Source organism: Pezoporus flaviventris, unplaced genomic scaffold, assembly GCF_033815535.1.
Source record: "Pezoporus flaviventris isolate CSIRO_AGI_PZ_B2104156 unplaced genomic scaffold, CSIRO_AGI_Pfla_v1 ptg000045l, whole genome shotgun sequence".
Lineage (NCBI taxonomy): Eukaryota > Metazoa > Chordata > Aves > Psittaciformes > Psittacidae > Pezoporus > Pezoporus flaviventris.
In genome coordinates this window covers 26,923,549-26,943,394 of record NW_026892593.1, presented here as the reverse complement: position 1 = coordinate 26,943,394, position 19,846 = coordinate 26,923,549, and the positions used below count along the sequence as shown (strand labels likewise).

Genomic DNA, 19,846 nt, shown 5'->3' with positions numbered 1-19,846 from the left:
TTAACTGAGTTTGCACACACTACTGAATTTTTCCTTACACGTATACCATAACATACTAACAACTGCAGTAAACAGTTCATGCACAATAAGCACTGTTAAAATATAATGATGACACCAATCTCATTTGACAATTTACAGCCTTACAAAAACTGAAGTGGGAAACAGTTATATACACTAACAGCCACAAAACCTTAAAACATAACGTAGCTTTGGAAAAAGCAAGTTGAATAAAGACATGAGAACAGTTGAGAACTGCGATAATGAGAACTTCTAGGTTTTTAGTTACCAAATCTGCTGTCTTCATGGTAATTCTAGTCAAATAAATACTTAGAAACCAATTTACTACCTAGCTGTTTCTTACTCAGGAATAATTCAGACTGGGTTTTTAAGATGATCAAAACATCCTTTAAGAAGATTCTAACTACCTGTCTTTAGTCAATCCTTTAGAGTCACAACACAGAGAACATACTTAAACATAACTGAAATATTTCAGAAGACTTAAGTATAAGCACAGTATCATACACACAGAATCAGACTGAAATTACCTATTTGCAATCATACTTTTCAAAAACAAGCACACCCAGTTTTCTCTTATGGCTCTCAGCAGGAGTTAAACTCAAGGTTTAGAACCATTCTATGTTTCATACAAAGGGTAAGCTCTACTGCATGACACTGCATATTTACAGGCTCAGCAGGAAAAAAAAAAAATCAGGTAGTGGGAAGTTCTGGTAATTTGACAATTTCCATATATAAGAAACTTCGAAATGTTTTGATTAGAATAACAAAACCTTCATGACATCATTCCAAAATGAAACGGAACAGCCAGAACCCTCTGTAACCAACAACAGTCAAAGGAGTCTCCCACCAGGTGAGGTTCCTGCAGGAGGTTCCAGGGTCCTGGCTAAACGGCAGAACCCTGGCTGAATGGCAGAAATACTGGCACTGACCTCAGAAGCTCATCAGGAGAAATGAACAAGAGAAAAAGAAATCAAATGATCAATACATCCATACTCGATACATAAATTTATGACTTGAAACTCCTTCCCCTCAACCAGAGATGGAAACTGCAATCAAATCAAGAGTTCTGCAAGACCCTGCAGAATGAACAAAATTAACAGCAAGTAATTTTTGAAAGCAAACATGGGTTAGAATTGCAATGAGAAATTCTGCAACGAAACAGAAAACAGGCCTTCAATAAAGGTCACAATCAATCGTTATGCAAATTAAAATATTTTAAAATTAAAAGCAATCATTGAACAACTACCTGCCAGTGAAAGCAACATTCATCTTACAGAATAAACCCACAATTAGCTGAAATATGCAAAAAAAATACAGTTGAAAATAAGAAGAATTTTTACCCATATTTTTTCATTATAGTGTGGGGGCCAAAAACAGTTTAAAAAATCTACAATTGAAAGCTTAGGCACCAACGTCTCCTTTTCTCCCCATTCGCTCAAATGACAAACATTTCAGAAGTCTAATGGCAGCAGTCTTGCTTTGAATGAAGCTTTTGTACAATTCTAGATGCAAACAAAGCAGGTCCCACCAACATTAATAACAGCAGAAACTCAGTTTGACATAATATTCTTGGTAAGAAAACAGCCAGTGCTCACACATTTTAAGCCTCTGGGTTCTAAGTTAAACAGAGGAAAGAGATTCATCATGTCAAGAAACTCAGACTTACCTGAATTGAAACCTTTTTACTGTCAACTGCATGGACGTGCAACAGTGGACAGTTCTGACCTGTTCTTAACCATACAGTCTTCAGCACAGGCAGTTTTAAAACGCTAAGTGGTATCTGCATGAGAAGATCTGAGTTCTTAAGACTCCATTCAAAATAAAAAGCCATGGTCTAAAGGAACCCAAAGCATTTGTAATACTATTAAGACATATATAATTTTGTCCAAGTAACAAAACTCAAATTATAAAGCATAAATCTCAGTTTGCAAACAAACTGGGTGTCCCAAGCACAGAAGAGCTAGAGGTGGGGAGCAGAAAAACAGCTCTCAAAAAAAATGTCACAACTACTGGATCAGTAAGACTGCTGCATAAGACATGCAGCACATTAAGAAGTCATTTAATACCAGTGTAAGCCAGAATCAACTTTTAAGTTATCTATTACCTATTATCTTGTTCCAAAAAGTTTTAAGTCTTCCCTTTACCCCCCACTAAATATCGTAAGCCAAGGTAAACTAATTTACCTAACAGACTAATACAATGGGTCTTCTGAACTAAAGATTTCAGTAGACAAGTCCTTGCCTGGAGTTGTAGACAGGTATAATGAATCTACCACAATGACCTACTATAAGGAATCAGTAATTTCGTATATGAATAAACAAGTTACTTTAGCAGTTCGTGTGAATACCTGAGAGGTTCAATGTTCTGGCAGTGATTTTATTTATTTATTAAAAGGAAAAGGCATGTGCTAATGAATATGATTAGAACTCTGCTTATCAATCTCTGTCAAAAGCAAGACCATTTACTTTGGGTGACTGCCATATTTATTTCCCTCCACACAGGTTTTTTAATAAAGAATGAGGTTCTTGTATGGTGTCCCTTAAGACCTGTGAAATATTGCAACAGAACAGCAGACTTATGTACATTTTTAGCACCATCTCATAAATCCCTTTGGCTATGTTTCTCTTCTGTAAGCAAGACAAAGACCAGTTTACATTGTAAGAGAGTTTAAATCCAAAGCCTGAAGACCTCCCACAATATAATATGTTGCTTTATATGAGCATAAAATATTTAAACAGGTTCACTGTTTCATTCACTAAAGAATACATACAGGGAGGAAAAACCCCAAGAAACAAGCTACCCCCTGTAATTAAGAGGTGATTGCACAGCGTAAAGATAACTGCCTTGGCCTATGACACATCTGAACCCTCAATATTAAATCTTGCTTTACTGAAAGAAGATGTTAAGGGTCACTGACTCTATCTGGAGACTCTTTCATCAATGGTTTTGGTTCAAAATAACTACTCTTGCCAAATAGCAATTTTCTTCTAAATTTACAATCTTCAGACCACTCATCTAGAAACATCCTGTCATCACATATTGCACCTGCAAGGGTTAATCACCAAATGGAAGGGTACTTCAAGCAGGGATCAGAAAGCCACGACTGCTGGGCTTTAATCCCCCACCGTGCTACCAATTTTCTCCATGGCCTTTGGTAAACACAATCTCACTGTGAAAGTTTATGCATCTACAAAAAAATGGGGTATATTTAGCTTTACGACCCTAAAGATGTAACTGCAAGACTATGTTCAGAATGTCATATAAAATGTGCTTTAAAAGATTTCAAAAAAAAACAACTCACTGACCAACCTTAGTTGTTCACAGATCACCAATTGTTTAAAACTAAATTTCAACATTTTTGTTGGTTTTATTTCTAGAACCAAAATTACTTTTTATTTCTACTTATTACAAAATATTTCCTGTGTACTCCACAGATGAGCAGATTTGTTTATATATACAAATGCGGTATTAGAGACTTGACTAAGACTACCTCTTAATTTCACAAAGGATGTGGGGAAAAAAAACGACCACCACCAATAAAAACACCACACATAGGAGCAGTAAGTTTCCTTCATTAAAAAACTCATTTTTATCAACAACTTCAGAGTAGAAATAAGAAATGTCCTACACGAGACACTCTTCAGGAGTCTATGCTATATGAACCAACATCACTACTGAGGCAGAGAACTTGGTCTACAAACACAGCAATCCTTATTTTACAAAAATCTGGACCTCAGATAAATTTAAGGATCAAATTTAATGTCTGTATAGCTGGGATTTACAAGTGTGTTATTTTGTAACTTCTCTTTGAAGATGAGTCTTGCTCATCTCAAGTTGCTAAGTTTCACATATTTCACATCTTACGAACTCAGTCTGGCTGAAAAAAAATAATGAAGTAATGCTCTGTGCATGCAAAAGGATTAAAATTTGGCATGACTAAAGTGAACAGCAGCTAACAATCTTCTAAAGCATTTCACACTGAGAAGTTCATTAGAGACTGTAGTGATAGGACAAGGGGTAACGGGTTAAAACTTAAACAGGGGAAGTTTAGGTTGGATATAAGCAGGAAATTCCTTCCTGTTAGGGTGGTGAGGCACTGGAATGGGTGGCCCAGGGAGGTTGTGAATGCTCCATCCCTGGCAGTGTTCAAGGCCAGGTTGGACGAGACCTTGGGTGATATGATTTAGCGTAAGGTGTCCCTGCCCACGGCAGGGGGTTGGAACTAGATGATCTTAAGGTCCTTTACAACCCTAACTATTCTATGATTCTATGATACTTTACAAAAATGAACTTGTATGAAAAATCCACTGCTATGAGGCCCATACAGAAGTACCACAAAATTTGAGTTCTTCAACATATAACAGCCTAGGTCTTCACAACTTTTAAAAAAATCTGATATGCATAACATAATTTGAGTGCTTTGAATAAGTAAGTTTGATATATCACTAAAGACGAATAGTAACACATCCCCAGAAGTGATCAGCATTAGTAAAAGATAAATGTACAAAGAATGTGTTATTTGATCTCTACTCCTCTCATAATTTCCAAGTTTCACAATTCTCATAGCATCAGTAACCAAAGCATCAAAACTGTCTTAATGTGTGCAGAAAACCCTTTGTTCTCTAAACTAAGAGGTTCTGCTTTGATGTACAATTCTTTATGTATGCCAAATATGCTCAAAGCAAGAAGCACTTCAAGCCACGCTATAACTGTTATATGGGTTACACAATTAATATCAGAATCCCTTACATCAGAATGAGAGAAAAAGGGCTGGCAACTCATTTTGAAATCTATGCCCAGCACATCCTCTGAATTATTTCATTTTTTTACAAATAAAATATATTACCATCCAGAAGTCATGGTCACGACGAGAGCTGCTCCCTGAGCATAGCATCAAACAGGGCTAACAACTCGCAAGAACTGAATGGTCCAGAAAAGAGCAGAAGGGTCAGTAATACTCAGCTCAGTGACAGACTACTGGCAAAGAACAGCAGCTTGGAAACTAGAGCACAACTCCCTAAGAATCACAGGATGGTTTGGGTTGGAAAGAACCTTAAGATCACTTAGTTCCAACCCCCCTGCCATGTGCAGGGATACCTCCCACTAGACCAGGCTGTTCAAGGCCCTCTCCAACCTGTCCTTGAGATGTTAAACAGCATTTGTTTAACCGAAAGGCAAGAAAAAAAAAGACAACTAAGCTAAGTGGTACATCTTCAGCAATCCTGTTTCTCTCAGAGAACTGCTTCTGGTCAGTGGACACATCGCAGCTCAAGCCACAGCTACACAACTGCTAAGTAAGTATTTTTAAGGAAAAGACAAGCAGCTTAAAAAAAATCCACATAAGAAACAACAGCAATAGAAAACAAGGCCAAACAAACAAAAATCCACAATGTTTAAAAATCCCTAACAGCTGCTTTATTCAACATAGGAAACGTTCACACATCCCCAATTCTGTATCATTTAAGGGGTTTTGATACTCCAGTTAAGCAGCTTTGGGAGAATCTCAAGTGATGTTTATTCAGCACTCCAAAGAATGACAGGGGGAACAAAAATGGAAAGAGTTAAGATATGAGAAACTACTTTTTGACAGTTAAGTTGCCAAAAATCGAAGCAGGAAAGCATGAAGGATTAATGCTAAACAGGAACTGCTGAACACCGCATTGAAAACAACTTGTTACAGCACATGTTTAGCTGCTGAATGAGTTTTTGAAAATACTCAAGAAACCTGATTATTTATGTCAATAAAAGAGCTATTCTTTTTAGAATTTATAGTTATGGTACTGCCTGTGAAAACTCATTAACTTTACAAATCTCCTGAGTGTCTTTAGCTTCACAAATCTAACTTTGTACTATATTTTAGCCATGTTCCATGCAATTTTTTAAAATGTTCTTCTGGTTAAAATAATCTTATATTTCCTTTTAGCACTTAAAAAAAATAAATTTATATATACTCCAGAAAAAATTAACCCAAATAACCTTCATTGTATCCAAAGAGAAAGCATTTTCACATGTAATCATTTTTCATCTCATGTTTTATACTGTAAATGTCTTTGAAATAGAAAGTAATCGGTATTTTCACCACCAGAGACAACATGTACTAAATACTATACTTCAGTTTCCTCTGTTGAGATCCCTTACACCGCTCAATAGTGAGCAATATGCACAAAATCATAATTAAGTTTATTACAAAGCATGTAATGCTACAAGTGCTTAGCAGTTTGATCACTGGATTTTTACATCCAAGGCTATTCACTATTCCTGTACTCTTCAGTACAATCAGACTTCTGACATACTAATGAATATTTATATAAGAAATCAGGAGGTCTTCATTCAATTGCAAATACATTCCCATACTCTCAACTGAACCAAGTACCTTTACAGGTTCTTCCACAGTGTTACTGCAGTTATTGCAGTTTCAGAATATTTACATATTCTGAAATATCAAGACTCAGATAGGACTATCACTGGTTACACAATACATTTTTAAAGCCTTCAGGAAAACAAGCGGACATTTTATCCTCACATTTTAAATGGAAAAAATCAGAATGCATTTAAGGCAATCTTTTTGACCACTGGGTGCCACTCTTGTTCTGTGTGAAAGAAACGGCCTGGCATTAACTGTCTTCGCCATCTTTCCACCCCCCCACCACACAGTTTTAACTAATTCTGATTCTTCTGAAGTGGAAGGAAAAGACGAAAGAATTTTGACACTACTTTCCAAAATCCTTTACTATTGTTTCCAGCCCCAAGAATGCAATTTTGAGAGAAGCCTAGTGCACAGAGACCCTTATGGTATATGAAGGATTTTTTAAATGGTGAGGTTATGTCTAAATCAACACATCCAAAGGAATAGGGATCTGCTGTAATTGCTTAGTGCTGTATTGTCATGGCTACTAACAGCTTCATATTGAGTTTGCAAGGCCTCAAGACTGAGGATGTAAGCAAGCGTAAGTTAAGTTTGCTGTCCAAGCTTTTCCTGACCTGCCTGAAATCTTTTACTTTTTAACTTGGTGCAGGTTTAACAGTAATTTTTATAACTGACCAGGTGTCTATAACTAACTTGGTTTACTTCTGTTGATCTCTGTATGGTACAACCATAGTTTTACACAAACAAGGAGTTATTCTATGTAGAATGAGATATTTATGACTAACACCATGAGGCAGTGTAGAGAAATACAGGCCTGGTATAATAGCAGACACCTTGAGAAGTGGAAACACAGGATACGGCATACAAAAGTACAGCCATTTGTAGATAAGCTGTTAATATTTCAGTTATATTAACAACAAATTCTTGTTTGAATGTTTAGGGTAGTTTCATCCTTGTCCATAAATTTTGAGTGTAACACTTCTGTGCACTTCATCTATCACATCAAATAATCATTGCGGGCATGCATACATTAGAGCCCTACTGTTTAACACCATTCCTTACATTTCATAGATGAGAACATGAGGAACAGACTAAGAAGTGCTCACAGGAACTAATAAAATGTAGGATGGAAATACGTGCTCATCAGTCCAGCTGAGAAAATGAGAAGGTAGAACAAGGCTATGGTAAACTTCACAATCCCATTATCCACTCCACCAGCATTTAAAAAGGTGCAGGTATCCTTCCACTGTACTGGGGCCCCAAGGTACTGCAGTCACAGAAGCAAATATTAGACCAAAAAATTCTCAGAAGTCATATAAAAAGTGTGTCTGATCAGGGAAATGCACCACATTATTTAAAGACCCAGGCTAACAACCCAAAGTTGCTATCATTATGCCTCCTTATCCTATCCTCCTATCCTATCCTTACTAAACAAATACTAAAATACAGACTTTCATGTCATACCATTTATTTAATCTGCAGGTCAAACAATACAACTAGAAACCACTTTTCCACTATAGGCTTTTACTTCAACAGATGACCTTTCCCACATCCCTGCCATTTTACTCTTCTTCTCTACAAGCTGTTTTGATAACAAAGAAAAATTACGTAAATAGTCCCAGTCTACGCACAACAGTACTATAAAGTCTTGTAAAATACCTGTATTCAGGGTGCCGACTTAGAGGATGATCATCCCTTGGCCACCTGTATCCTGATTCATCCTGGAAAATATACATGCAAAACAACTGTGTGACATGTATCTTAATATCAGATGTCAGGTACAGCTGGTTGCCAAATGGTACTTATTTACTGCAAAACCAAAGCATTTAATGAGCTAAAAGAAAGTATTAGTCATTAACAATAAAATTCCTCTCTACCCCATTCCTCCTATTTTCTTTCTTTATCGATACTTGATGAGAACAACTTTGCAATGCTGTACAAAACAAAAACTACAAAAACTTCCAACTGCATACATAGGAATATAATAAATATATAGACATAGGAATACATAGAAACATATGCATATTTTTTAAATAAAAATTTCCTTACTAAAATGTAAATTATCACTAACATTTTGAAATCACAGAATTTCAAAGAGCTGGACTGAAGGAAGCAACAGAAATGACCTCTCAAAGGGACCATAAATTTTGTACTTAACTGTAGTTAATGAGGATAAAAAAAAGCGTTCAGCATCATGCCAGAATTATTGAAAGTGAACAACTGTGTGAATTAGAAGGACAGGGACACAATATTCAGCAAGTTGAGTGTGCAAGGACTTGTTAAATAGAAAGACTTTCCAATCATTCCTTTATTTGTCCAGGTAACTTTGCACTGCATTAGTGACAGGACTTCCTGACAGTTTCGTTTTCCCAGTTCAGGCTCTGAGCTTCCCACAGAGTGAGACAAGGGCTCTTTTCTAAGTCAATAAAGTAGCTAGGAATCACAAGAAGCAGCAAACAGGAATTACCATACAATCACAAGAATTTTAGAAGCACAGTAACTGCAAAAAAGCACCAAGTATCAAAACCCGGATGTTTTTTCTATTAATTCTAATACAGTTTATGAGAACAGCAGTAACATCAATGCTCTGTCTGAAACAGTATTTTAACTGTTCCATATTCAAGCATTAACAAGAAGACAAATATCATAAACATGCAAGAAAAATCACCTTACGTACACCTCGATGTGGAGGGCCACTTCTTCGCTCATGGCCAAAACTGCGACCCTCTTCATAGTCTCTGTACTCAGCATGACCGTAATCATTATACCGACTGTAATTCCCTTCTCCAGGTCTTTCAAGCAGTGGTGGTTTCTTGGGCCCAACATTTACTACTCTATGGTAATTATCCTAAATCGCAAACCAAACAAAATCATATTGCTTTTTATGGCTGGAGATCTGTAGTGAATGCGCAAAAGTAAAAACAAAATGTCATTTCCAAATATAGCACTATAATGATCTTGAAGCTGAAATAGCACAGGGGAGCAAGCAACGTTAAAAATCATGCCAGTCTGGTGGTGGAATAATTAAATCTAATTGGAGAGCATTCAGATGTAATCCTAAAGCATTAAAAATTTCATTACAGAGGGCAAATGGTTTAAGTTTCTTTTCAAAGTTTAAAGCAGTAGCATCAGCTAATTTATTTTTCTAATCATTAGCTACATACGCTCCTCAGAGCCTTTTACATTAACTTAGGAATTCAATAGAAAGTACACCTGTAATGCCTGCAAAACAAAGAACCCGTTAAAAGTACTAACAATTTTCTTTATGTCAATAACATCCTCCACGCTATGGAGATTATAGAGAAGACAGTCCTTGCTTCACATTTACATGCTAACCTGAGTAGATAAGCACTTTCTCAATGCAATGTAGTAGGCGATCTGGTTCAAGTGACAAACTTTTAACACTCAGTTTTTCTTTTAATGCAAGTCTTGTATAGCTTTTTGCTAGAATGCAAAATTAATTTATTGCATTTCCTTCAAATAAGATGTCATACACCATTTACCAATCATAGAAATCATATAATGCTTAGGGTTGGAATAATCATCTAGTTCCAACTCCTCTGCCATGGACAGGGACGCCTCACACTAGACCATGTCACCTAAGGCTCTGTCCAACCTGGCCCTGAATACTGCCAGGGATGGGGCATTTACCACTTCGTTGGGCAACCTCTTCCAGTGCCTCAACACCCTTAAAGAACTTCTTCCTTATATCTAACCTGAACTTCGCCTCTGTGAGTTTAATTAAACACAAATTGCACAGTTGCAAAAGAAACAAATTGAATTTTCTAGAACCAAATATTATACAAGCCAACTGCAAATAAAACATAAACAAAAACATGAATGTAAGATCTTATGTTTAATGTCTTTTTCCTCTAGTAAGATAATTTTTCTATGGCCCTTAAAAACTCAAGCTATAAATGCAGATGCATGAATTAACATGTGCAATTTGGATGGGGAGAAAGATACTTAAACTATTTTTTCTTTTTTTAACAGTGAAAGTCAAACTCTAATGCACCAAATGTTTTTGTAGAAAAAGACATGAAATTCACAAACTATTAAATAGCATCATGCAAAAATTAGTTAGCTCTGAGTTCAGAGACCATCCCAACAAATTCACTAGAGGGCAATCCAAAGCCAGCCTACAGACGTTCTGATGCAAAGTACAGATTACAGACACATTCATATGCAGCCACACTGCTTCATCTACCCTTGCCTCACTGAACATCCTCCATGTGTATATTTTTTCTTAGTTTAGTGTCTTACAAAGAAGACATTCTCTGAAGTTAAAATTCAGATGCTCCATGCTTAAACGTTACCCAGAAGTCCCCATCACATAACTATACTGACATACAAAAGGCTAGTTACATGAAACCCCAAGGTGAACCCACTTACAGTTACTTGTGCTAAGCGCTTGCAATTTCATGCTGTTTAGCAGGATCTGAAAGCATGTGTTTCAAGTATAATCGATACGTGATATATAATTAGCACCCAGATTAAATTAGGACAACTCTCTTGCTCTCTCAAGTAAGAGATACCTCATTCTGTACCATTGTAATGCCCCAGGTCCAACATACTAACCTATCAGCAAATGCTAAGCACATTCACACACTGAATAGATTAATTCCTCTTTACTTGTCTAGTCAAAATTAAGTCAGAGCTCTATACATGGACACAGATAAAATGGTACAGGCTTACAAGGACAGAAACTGCCTGCCAAATATTTTGAATCAGCAGAGCTGTATGAGAAGGAGCCTCATATCCACCTTTCAATAAAGCAGAGTGACACCACATCTTGGTTTGCCCATCTACTGAGGGTATAGTTTTGGTGCAGATGGATGGCATTGATAGTGATAAATGAGGGTATTCAGCTAGTCCCTCCATCCCCAGTTCCAAATGCATGTACTATAAAGTTAGCATTGAACTATCAAGTTAATTCTCCCATCAAAATGAGCTTATAACATATTTTAAATTGTGAATTTTCATAACGTATATGCAATCATTATTCTCTGGACAGCTTGGAAGACTGCAAGAACTTAGAAATGTCACTGGTGCAGTGGTTAAATTAAATTATCAATGTGTTAGTCAAGTCAAACATTGATTAAAAAAAAAAAAATCTGTGAAAATATATTCTGTCTTTCCTTACATCCTATTGCTGATGATAAATATTTTGGAAAAGCAGCTAAATCCCCTATGCAAACTTATCTGATTTCCAGTTTGCTGAAAATGCAGAAATGTTGCTGTTGCCTGTAAAGAGAGTTAAAAACATCACAGAGAGGCTAAACACTAATACACTCAATAGAGAAGACTACATAATTAGTTACCAAGTTACCAACACTGGCATGCTTCCAAAACAACAAGCTGAATGTATGGTAGAGGGAACCCAGAAAGTATGCTAAATCAGCTGTGCTATTATTCCAACATTCAGAATTAAAAGAAAAGCCAGGAAATAGGCAGAGGTATCTGAAATTTTACTTTGCCAAATGTACATTGCACAGCATGCAAAGAGAAATACCAAAAAGTACTTTTAATGATCTATTTAAGGTGTAATAGCTCAAAAAAAATAAATCACTCAATGCTGGCACACTAAACCCTGGGATTTTCTAAAAGCATTCTAAAGTTATTCTACAGCACAGCAAGCACAGCTTCTGTAGTTGCTTTTACAAACATAACATACAGTAGAAGTCTCCATGCCTATAAGTAGATTTCCATCAACTCTTATTGATAAGCATTTCCCTTATGATGCTCTAAAACACAATTTCTTTAGCAAGGGTATATTTTCAACATTTATTATAAACATTTCCTTCTGTACTTTAAGCATCATAATAAAAACTGCATCAGTGACAACAACAATACTGAACATAGGCAGTCTACCATCTCACAGCACTTGAAAGACGTATTAACATAAATAAAAAGTCTAGGGAAAAATACAACATAGTATGGCCTTTGGTCCTCCAGAAGTTATTAAAAATCCTGTGTTTAATAACTGAAAGAATTACACATACAAAAAAATCAATACATATATTCTAAAACATTTTCAACAGATTTGGAAAAAAAAGAAAAATCCCCCAAACCAAACAGACAAGTTTAACTTTGTAGGAAACCTATTATCTCTGTGTAAATGCATTTGCTAGATTGTTGGCTTAAATGAATGAAAAAAGAACGGACCTTGGGGTATACCAAGAACTTAAATATGCACATAAATCCAGCCCTTATGGTACAAGCCATGGTATAAAGATATAGTATAATGCTAAAGAAAAATGCTACAGACTTACATTAGGATGCATCCTTGGAGGCAGACGTTCTCTTGGAACTCTTTCATAGTCATATCGCCCTTCAGACCACATTTCATCTCTTCGATATGACACTAAAGACAATAAAAATCCAATTAGCCAAAACCATACTCATAATGAGCAGAAGAAAGGATAGTAAGCATAGAAATAAAGGTTCCAGGACTTCTCCCAGTATAATGTATTATTCACAAGCCCTGTACATAAACTTATTTTTCTATTTAACACTTTTAAAAGTGAGTCTATCTATTTACAGAAATTAATGAACTCACAGTACGTTCAAGAACAACCGAAAAACTGGAAATTAGTGTGATATAATCATGATAATTACAGGATTTAGGTACTATAAACAGCTCTATTGAAATATATGCACATTGCAAATACCAGGTGTACATATAAATTCATACACACATACCTTATAGCAATTTTGATATTGCTCTGCTAAAAATAGAGGACTTCTTTTTAGAAAGAGTTCAATTCCTATTTATTAGATTGAAGAATATCTACATTTTTATATAATATAATAACTTCAAATTATTTCATCATCTCAACCATCTGGACAGTGGTTAAAACACATCATCCAGTTAGTACAGAGCTCCATGTTTTAAATACATAAATGAAATGCATTCTTCACATGCAGATTTTTCCTGTTTTATATTGGGAGCCAGCAGAACACAAAAATTCCTCTTTCCAGAAAAAGGTGTCTTTCAAAGTCAAGATAAGTAACTAAATACAGGTGGAAAAGAACCATTGCCATAACAGATTCTAGTCATGCTCTGTTAGACAACACAAACTTGAATCATAGAATCATAGAATAGTTAGGGTTGGAAAGGACCTTAAGATCATCTAGTTCCAACCCCCCTGCCATGGGCAGGGACACCTCACACTAGACCATGTCACCCACGGTTTTGTCCAGCCTGGCCTTGAACACTGCCAGGGATGAAGCATTCACAGCCTCCCTGGGAGACCTGACATCTTTCTGATTATTAAAAAGGTGACAAATTATATACCATACATCACTGAAAATAGGAAAGAAATTGCTAGAACTATATTTTTTGAAGTTTCCCTTCACAAAGGCAGTTCTAGGTATTAAAAATGATCAGTAAGAAAAAGAAACAGCAGGGCACATTCAGAAAGAGAAATAACATTATGTACTTTCACAGAAAAAAACGCCACTGGATATTGACTTACGAGGTTATATAAAAATGTTACTGCAGATGTTAAGAATCAACATGACACAAGGGTTTCTTTACTGTCAACAGAAGTAGCACTACCTCAGATATGTATTTTTGTGAGGGGGCAAAAAACCCCAAAACCCAAACCAAACCAAACCCCCCACATACTTACTTTTCTCTCAGTTTTAGTAACACTGCTTCTGAATATCCATTCAATTATCTACAAACAATAAGAAAAGTTAGCAAAATATGCATATATATTCATAACTGCATATTTTTAAATAAACCAGGCATTTAAAATCAAAATCTTTCAACTGCCCCTCATGATCTGTCTGAATTAGTACACAGTAACTCACTACACTCAACTAACAAAGAATATGAACTACTCAGCTGAACTCACAATATCAAAAATCTCGCCATGACAAATTGTTATAGATACAGTATTTTCCTAATAAATTCCAGAGTTTTCTCTCCCTTTTATCATCTTTTAGTCACTACCTCAAGTCTCAGTTTTCCTTCCATTTGTTAGCAAAAGCTTTCAGAAAACACTGTAACTGCTTTCTTAAAAACACTCAGAAAAAAAGTAATATATTCACTTGATATTAACTTAACTATCTTTGAGTATCATTAAGGACAATAAAATAAGACTCAGCTGCATGTGATGAGAGGCTAACGAAAAGTCTTAAGAGAAGCTTTTCCTTTGGTAACAGTAAATTCTGATGAAGTAGCTTTTTCCTCAACTGTTGTAATCCTTCATGATCAGAGATTTTGACCCTACCAGTGGTACAAATGAACCAGAGTACCTTCTTAAAATATTGTTCCATTTTAGAACAGTCTTGACCTAAGTATGTTCCATAACCAAGACACCACACTAGTCTGATGTAGCCACAGGTCTATAAATCAAAAACTGACTAAACCAGTTGAGTTTGGTTGATCCTGGTTTTGGTAGGATAAGAGCTAGAGGGTCTGCTGTCCCTGCCCTCTCTAGTAATTCTGAAACCACTGGTCATATTGCTATATTTGTTGGTCAGGCATATCCACCAGAAGCACCTTCCTGACATTTTCACAGTAAATGCCTCAACTTTTTTTCATTTAGCTTTTGTGAAAGCCTTAAAAATTCACATCAAGGGCTACATGTGCATTAACTGTTCTTAGGCCAATCCTGTGCCCCCTTCCTACATCACCAGAAGCGATGTGGGATATGGCGTGATATCACCCATATCACTCTATCCGCTCCCACACTGTCCCCACAGTCCTCTTTTCTTTGTACCTGGAAACTCCTGTGTGTTACATGTACCGGGGGCAGGGGACAGAATTAGCTGAAGCAAGACAAATCATTATGCTGGCACAGCATCATGTGCTCCTTCTCAAAACCTTTGCTCCTGGTCCCTCATGCCCAAGCCTTGCCCCAAGGTGGACCATTCCTTCTGTCCATTCCTGCTCAGGGCTGGAAAGCACCTGAGCCTCCCCTGGAACCCACCTGTCTCTCATATGCCCACAGACACTGGTACCTGAGGGCCAGCCTCACTCAGTTCTTAGACCAACAGCAAATATCCAAAGCTGGATTCAGATAAGGTTTTCAAGCGGAGGTTTTTTTGGTATTTTTGATATATACAGTAGTGTCCATGCCCTGCTGCCTGCAGCAGCTACTTGAAATAGTTAATTGAATACAATAGTCAAAAAGCAACATGCTTCAGGTAAGTGCTGCTGAAGCAAGTGCAAGCTTCCACATCCTGCTGCTCTGTCAGGCAAGCCACCTCCAACATCCCAACATCCAACACCAGCAGCAGGCACCAGGCACTGACATTCATGTACACGCTCTGTTATCAGGCAGCAAGGCTGGAAAAAAGCACTGCAAATACTCCCATTTTTATCACTGTTGACGCACCTCACTGAAACTAGCACGAATTATCACCGGTATTTTGACAAAACAAAAGCATAAGCTGGACATAAAGTAGAGATACACTATCAGAAAAGTCAACAGACTGAGGAAAAAGAATCACAATTGCATAGACAAGTAGTAAGCATGGAGGTGGAAAAAGAAAATAGCACAAGTGAGAATACTTTGCACTAAGAGGAGTGAAATGAAGAAAATTAACCAGAGAGAATCAACCATCAAGTACATTGCTCAAAATGCTGGTAAGGAAAAAAAGTAGGAGAAAACTAAACAGACAGGGATCAATGACATAAAGTAAGGATGCATTTGAAAATACCAAAAGAAAGAAAAAAACAGATGAAAATTAATTTCCCAGGATCTTGAGCACATTTAATCTGTTTCTAAGGAAAAAAACTTTCAATTTCTTAAATGATGTGACCTAACCCAGCCTTAATAACAACAACAAAAAACCTGAACTCCCGAGTTTAATATGAGAAGATTCCATTAACCAGGTTTCAAGAGATCAAGCCTCAAGTTTACTATGCTGCATTCACATCCATCTGTTCCCACAGTAAAAAGTTCACAGTATCACAGTATGCTAGAGATTGGAAGGGACCTCAAAAGATCATCTAGTCCAATCCCCCTGCCAGAGCAGGAACACCTAGATAAGGTTACACAGGAATGTGTCCAGGCGGGTTTTGAACGTCTCCAGGGAAGGAGACTCCACAACCTCCCTGGGCAGCCTGTTCCAGTGTTCCATCACCCTCACTGAGAAGAAGTTTCTTCTCAAGTTTAAGTGGAACCTCTTCCACTTTGTTCCAGTTTGTACCCATTACCCCTTGTCTTATCATTGTTTGCCACTGAGTAGAGCCTGGCTCCATCCTCGTGACACTCCCCCTTTATATATTTATAGACACTAATAAGGTCACCCCTCAGTCTCCTCTTCTCCAAACTATAGAGACCCAGCTCCCTCAGTCTTTCCTCATAAGGGAGATGCTCCACTCCCTTAATCATCTTCGTTGCCCTGCGCTGGACTCTCTCCAGCAGGTCCCTGTCCTTCTTGAACTGAGGGGATTTTACAATTTTACAAGTTGTTTTACAATAAAGATTAAAAAACATTACATTTTTGTTTCACACCTAACACCACTGTCACTCATATTGACTATTTTCTATTAGTATACACAGCAAAGATAGTTGATATTTCTTTAATATAGTGACATGTAATCACTTGCTACATTAATTTAAACAACCTCTTCCTATTTTTGATAAGAGATGATGGTTTTCCCTAAAGCAAGGTCTTTATTTTCCTCAAATAAAGACACCCCAGCGTATGCAGCAGCCAATCTATTAACACAGCACAAACTACTCTGCTGTGGCCAGCTGCCAAGAATGGCTTTGCTCTGATTATCTCAGCAATATATCTTGTTCTGCGCTCTGTAACTGATGCAATACAAAAATGGGTTCTTCATCAAGCAGATTACACGGGTCACTCAAATTTTAGATTTTTTTTCACAATTGGATCTTCTTTATCAATCATTTTTTATTTTTGTTTCCTAAATAATATATGCTAAAGAAAAATCTGACACATTTGCAAAAGCACTACAGTATTCTGCAATATTTTGTTCACAATTCTTGTCTGTTTACATTTACTCAAGACATCAGTTTTCATCATGGCTAGAAACAGCTACTTCTCCAGGATTCGCAGTTTTCCAGTGTGTGCTATCAGCCTTCTGCAGATCCATATTTTTGTTTCAAAAACTCAGCTTTCTAATCCAGATGTTCACATCTTGCCACGTGTGAACAAAGCATAAAACCAATGCTGTGCTCTAAATACAGGGGCAGACAGCTGCCATATCTCTGATGCTACTGGGACATATCTGGCTTTATACTGTTACTTTGACAAATGTGGGCCAGCTCTGCCTCTCCTCTGCTTTGAAAAGCTCAGATGCTTTTGTATGAGTAAGGCATAGGAGAGATGCTCAGAGAATTGCAACTCCTTAGACATATCATGGACAATTTTGCAACAGTTACTGCTTTGAGGACAAAGGCAGAAAATACCATTCTTTCATCCAACAATTAGAATCTCTGTTTAATAATGCTTACAAAGATATCCCAGTATCTCTTACCCAGAGAGGAAGCAAGACACAAAACTGAGTTTGGAGGAACAAAAAGGTAACTTTTTCCTCCCCCCATACTTGGGACAGGCAGAAAACACTGAAGAGACATACTTCTCTTTTGATAAGATGAAAAAGCAGAAGTGTAAGAGCAAAGGGAGAAATCCACCATGACAGTACATAAAATACTCTGAGGGGGGCACTGAAAAAAAAAAAAACAGGAATACAAAGAGAATCCATCTCTTTCTAATAATAAACGTTAGGCTCTAAGATTTTCAAAAGCAATTAGAAGCATGACTGCAACGAATTTAGGTGTATTCAACCTAGATATGAAATAGCTTGAAGGAAGAGGCTTTTTCCCAATCTTTCCTGACCTGTTCACAAGAATTTGACTTAAAATACAACAAAGAAAAAAAAAAAGGGGGGGGGGGAAGGAAAAAAATATTTAAAGAAGCACTGACCAAAAAAGTCAAATTAACTCCCACCTCAAAAGGGGAAAAAAGCCAGAAATGTGTAAACTGAGTGAAATTGTCAGCAGCAGCATCACTCTGATAAGGATTTACAATCCCACTGGTTCAGCGTTCTTACCACATCCTTCTAATGTATCACTGGGAGCAAAAGAAATGGAGGCAATGAGTTGGGGGTTATACTAATACAATGACTGATGTATTAGTGTTTATCTTTACCTGAACACCTGCAGTTACCAACGTCCCATCCTTCATAAGTGTCAGTGCTACCAAAAGAATATTCTGCCAGGCTGCAATAGGACTGCTACGCTAGCAATGTCAATGCAAACAACTGCATGGATCACTGCCTCCAACGTGACTTTCCATCTCGCAGGACACACATTTTTACCAAAAAATATGTCAGTTCACCATACTGTTGCCATGAAAGATCAAAACTGCAATGCTTTCTACATTTACTCTTGGAAGTACCAACCAACTCTGAATATTTCACCCAAATAATAGTATTGAACTCTGCTCACCGCTTGCACGCATTCGGTCAGTTTCCACGTCCTTCTGTGTCCTTCTGACAGAGACTTTGTTCCCTTGAAGTCCCAGACACCTCAGATAAAGAATTGTTAAGACTACCCATGAAAACACTAATGCAGGGCAAAGAGAAATGTGGATGAGAATGAAGAACCATGGAAAGCACACTGATAGTGTTTACATACTAATAAAGGCTTTAAATCTACTACAGATGCCCTGTTTTTAAGCTGTGTGTAACAACTTATTCTAGTAGTTCTAAGGAAATATGCTGAGTGACATACTTATGTCTTGTTTATCCTTCTAGAAACATAAAGACACTGACGCTGTACCCTCATACCCACAAGACACCTCACTGGAAGCATTTACAACGTGGTTTATACAGCCTCCAAACATTCGTTACCAGTTATTAAAGTTTAAATTAACTCTCAGGCGTGCACACAAGTGGGATCATCCTTCCCTTCAAAGCAAAACCACAAATTAAACTGAAAACCAAAATCACTTGTGGGTTTAAGAAAGGGTGAAGAGATAACGTTTACAAAAGCCATTCCCGTTGGCACGCCGCAACCCCCGCCCCTGGGCGGTTTTCCTTCCCGGTTCCTCCCCCACCCCGTCCCGCCACTTCACGCACCCACCCTTCCCAGAGACACAGAGGAATAAGGAACCGGGGCGGGCAGCCGGACGCAGCTCCCGAAGTCCCCTCGGGGCCGCCCCCCCAGCCCCAGGAGCGGCCTTACCGACGCTTCCGCGACTACCCGAGCACGTGTCCGCAGCGCGACAGCGGGGAACGGGGAGGAACAGGCCCCCGGGCGCGCCCCGCAACGCCTCACAGGGCAGCCGGGCGGCAAACCGCTGCCAGGGACCGGGCGCCCACGTTGAGCACAGCAAAATGTCACGTTCACTCCACGAAAGAGGGAGGTCAGGCAGCAGCTCCGAAGCACCGAGCACGGACCGCGACCCCGGCACCCCGCTCACCCGCCTCTCCCTCCCGCGGCGCGGCACGCAGCTCCCTTCGCTAGCGCC

At 37.9% G+C, this 19,846-nt stretch overlaps 1 protein-coding gene across 2 annotated transcripts in view; it reads right to left on the bottom strand.

Annotated features, from left to right (window-relative positions):
• PPHLN1 (periphilin 1) overlaps window positions 1-19,704 on the bottom strand; it is a 73,188-nt gene extending 53,484 nt beyond the window's left edge. Inside the window, exons 1-5 of one of the 2 annotated variants that reach the window (XM_061467775.1) lie at window positions 18,823-19,704; window positions 14,020-14,067; window positions 12,658-12,749; window positions 9,054-9,233; window positions 8,045-8,106 (exon numbers count right to left, since the gene is read on the bottom strand). In XM_061467775.1, the coding sequence (XP_061323759.1) occupies window positions 8,045-8,106; window positions 9,054-9,233; window positions 12,658-12,749; window position 14,020 (335 nt within the window). In that variant the 5' untranslated portion in view covers window positions 14,021-14,067; window positions 18,823-19,704. The remainder of the gene's footprint in view (window positions 1-8,044; window positions 8,107-9,053; window positions 9,234-12,657; window positions 12,750-14,019; window positions 14,068-18,822) is intronic. The other variant, XM_061467776.1, reaches the window with a different exon arrangement.
• Window positions 19,705-19,846: the final 142 nt, after the last annotated feature.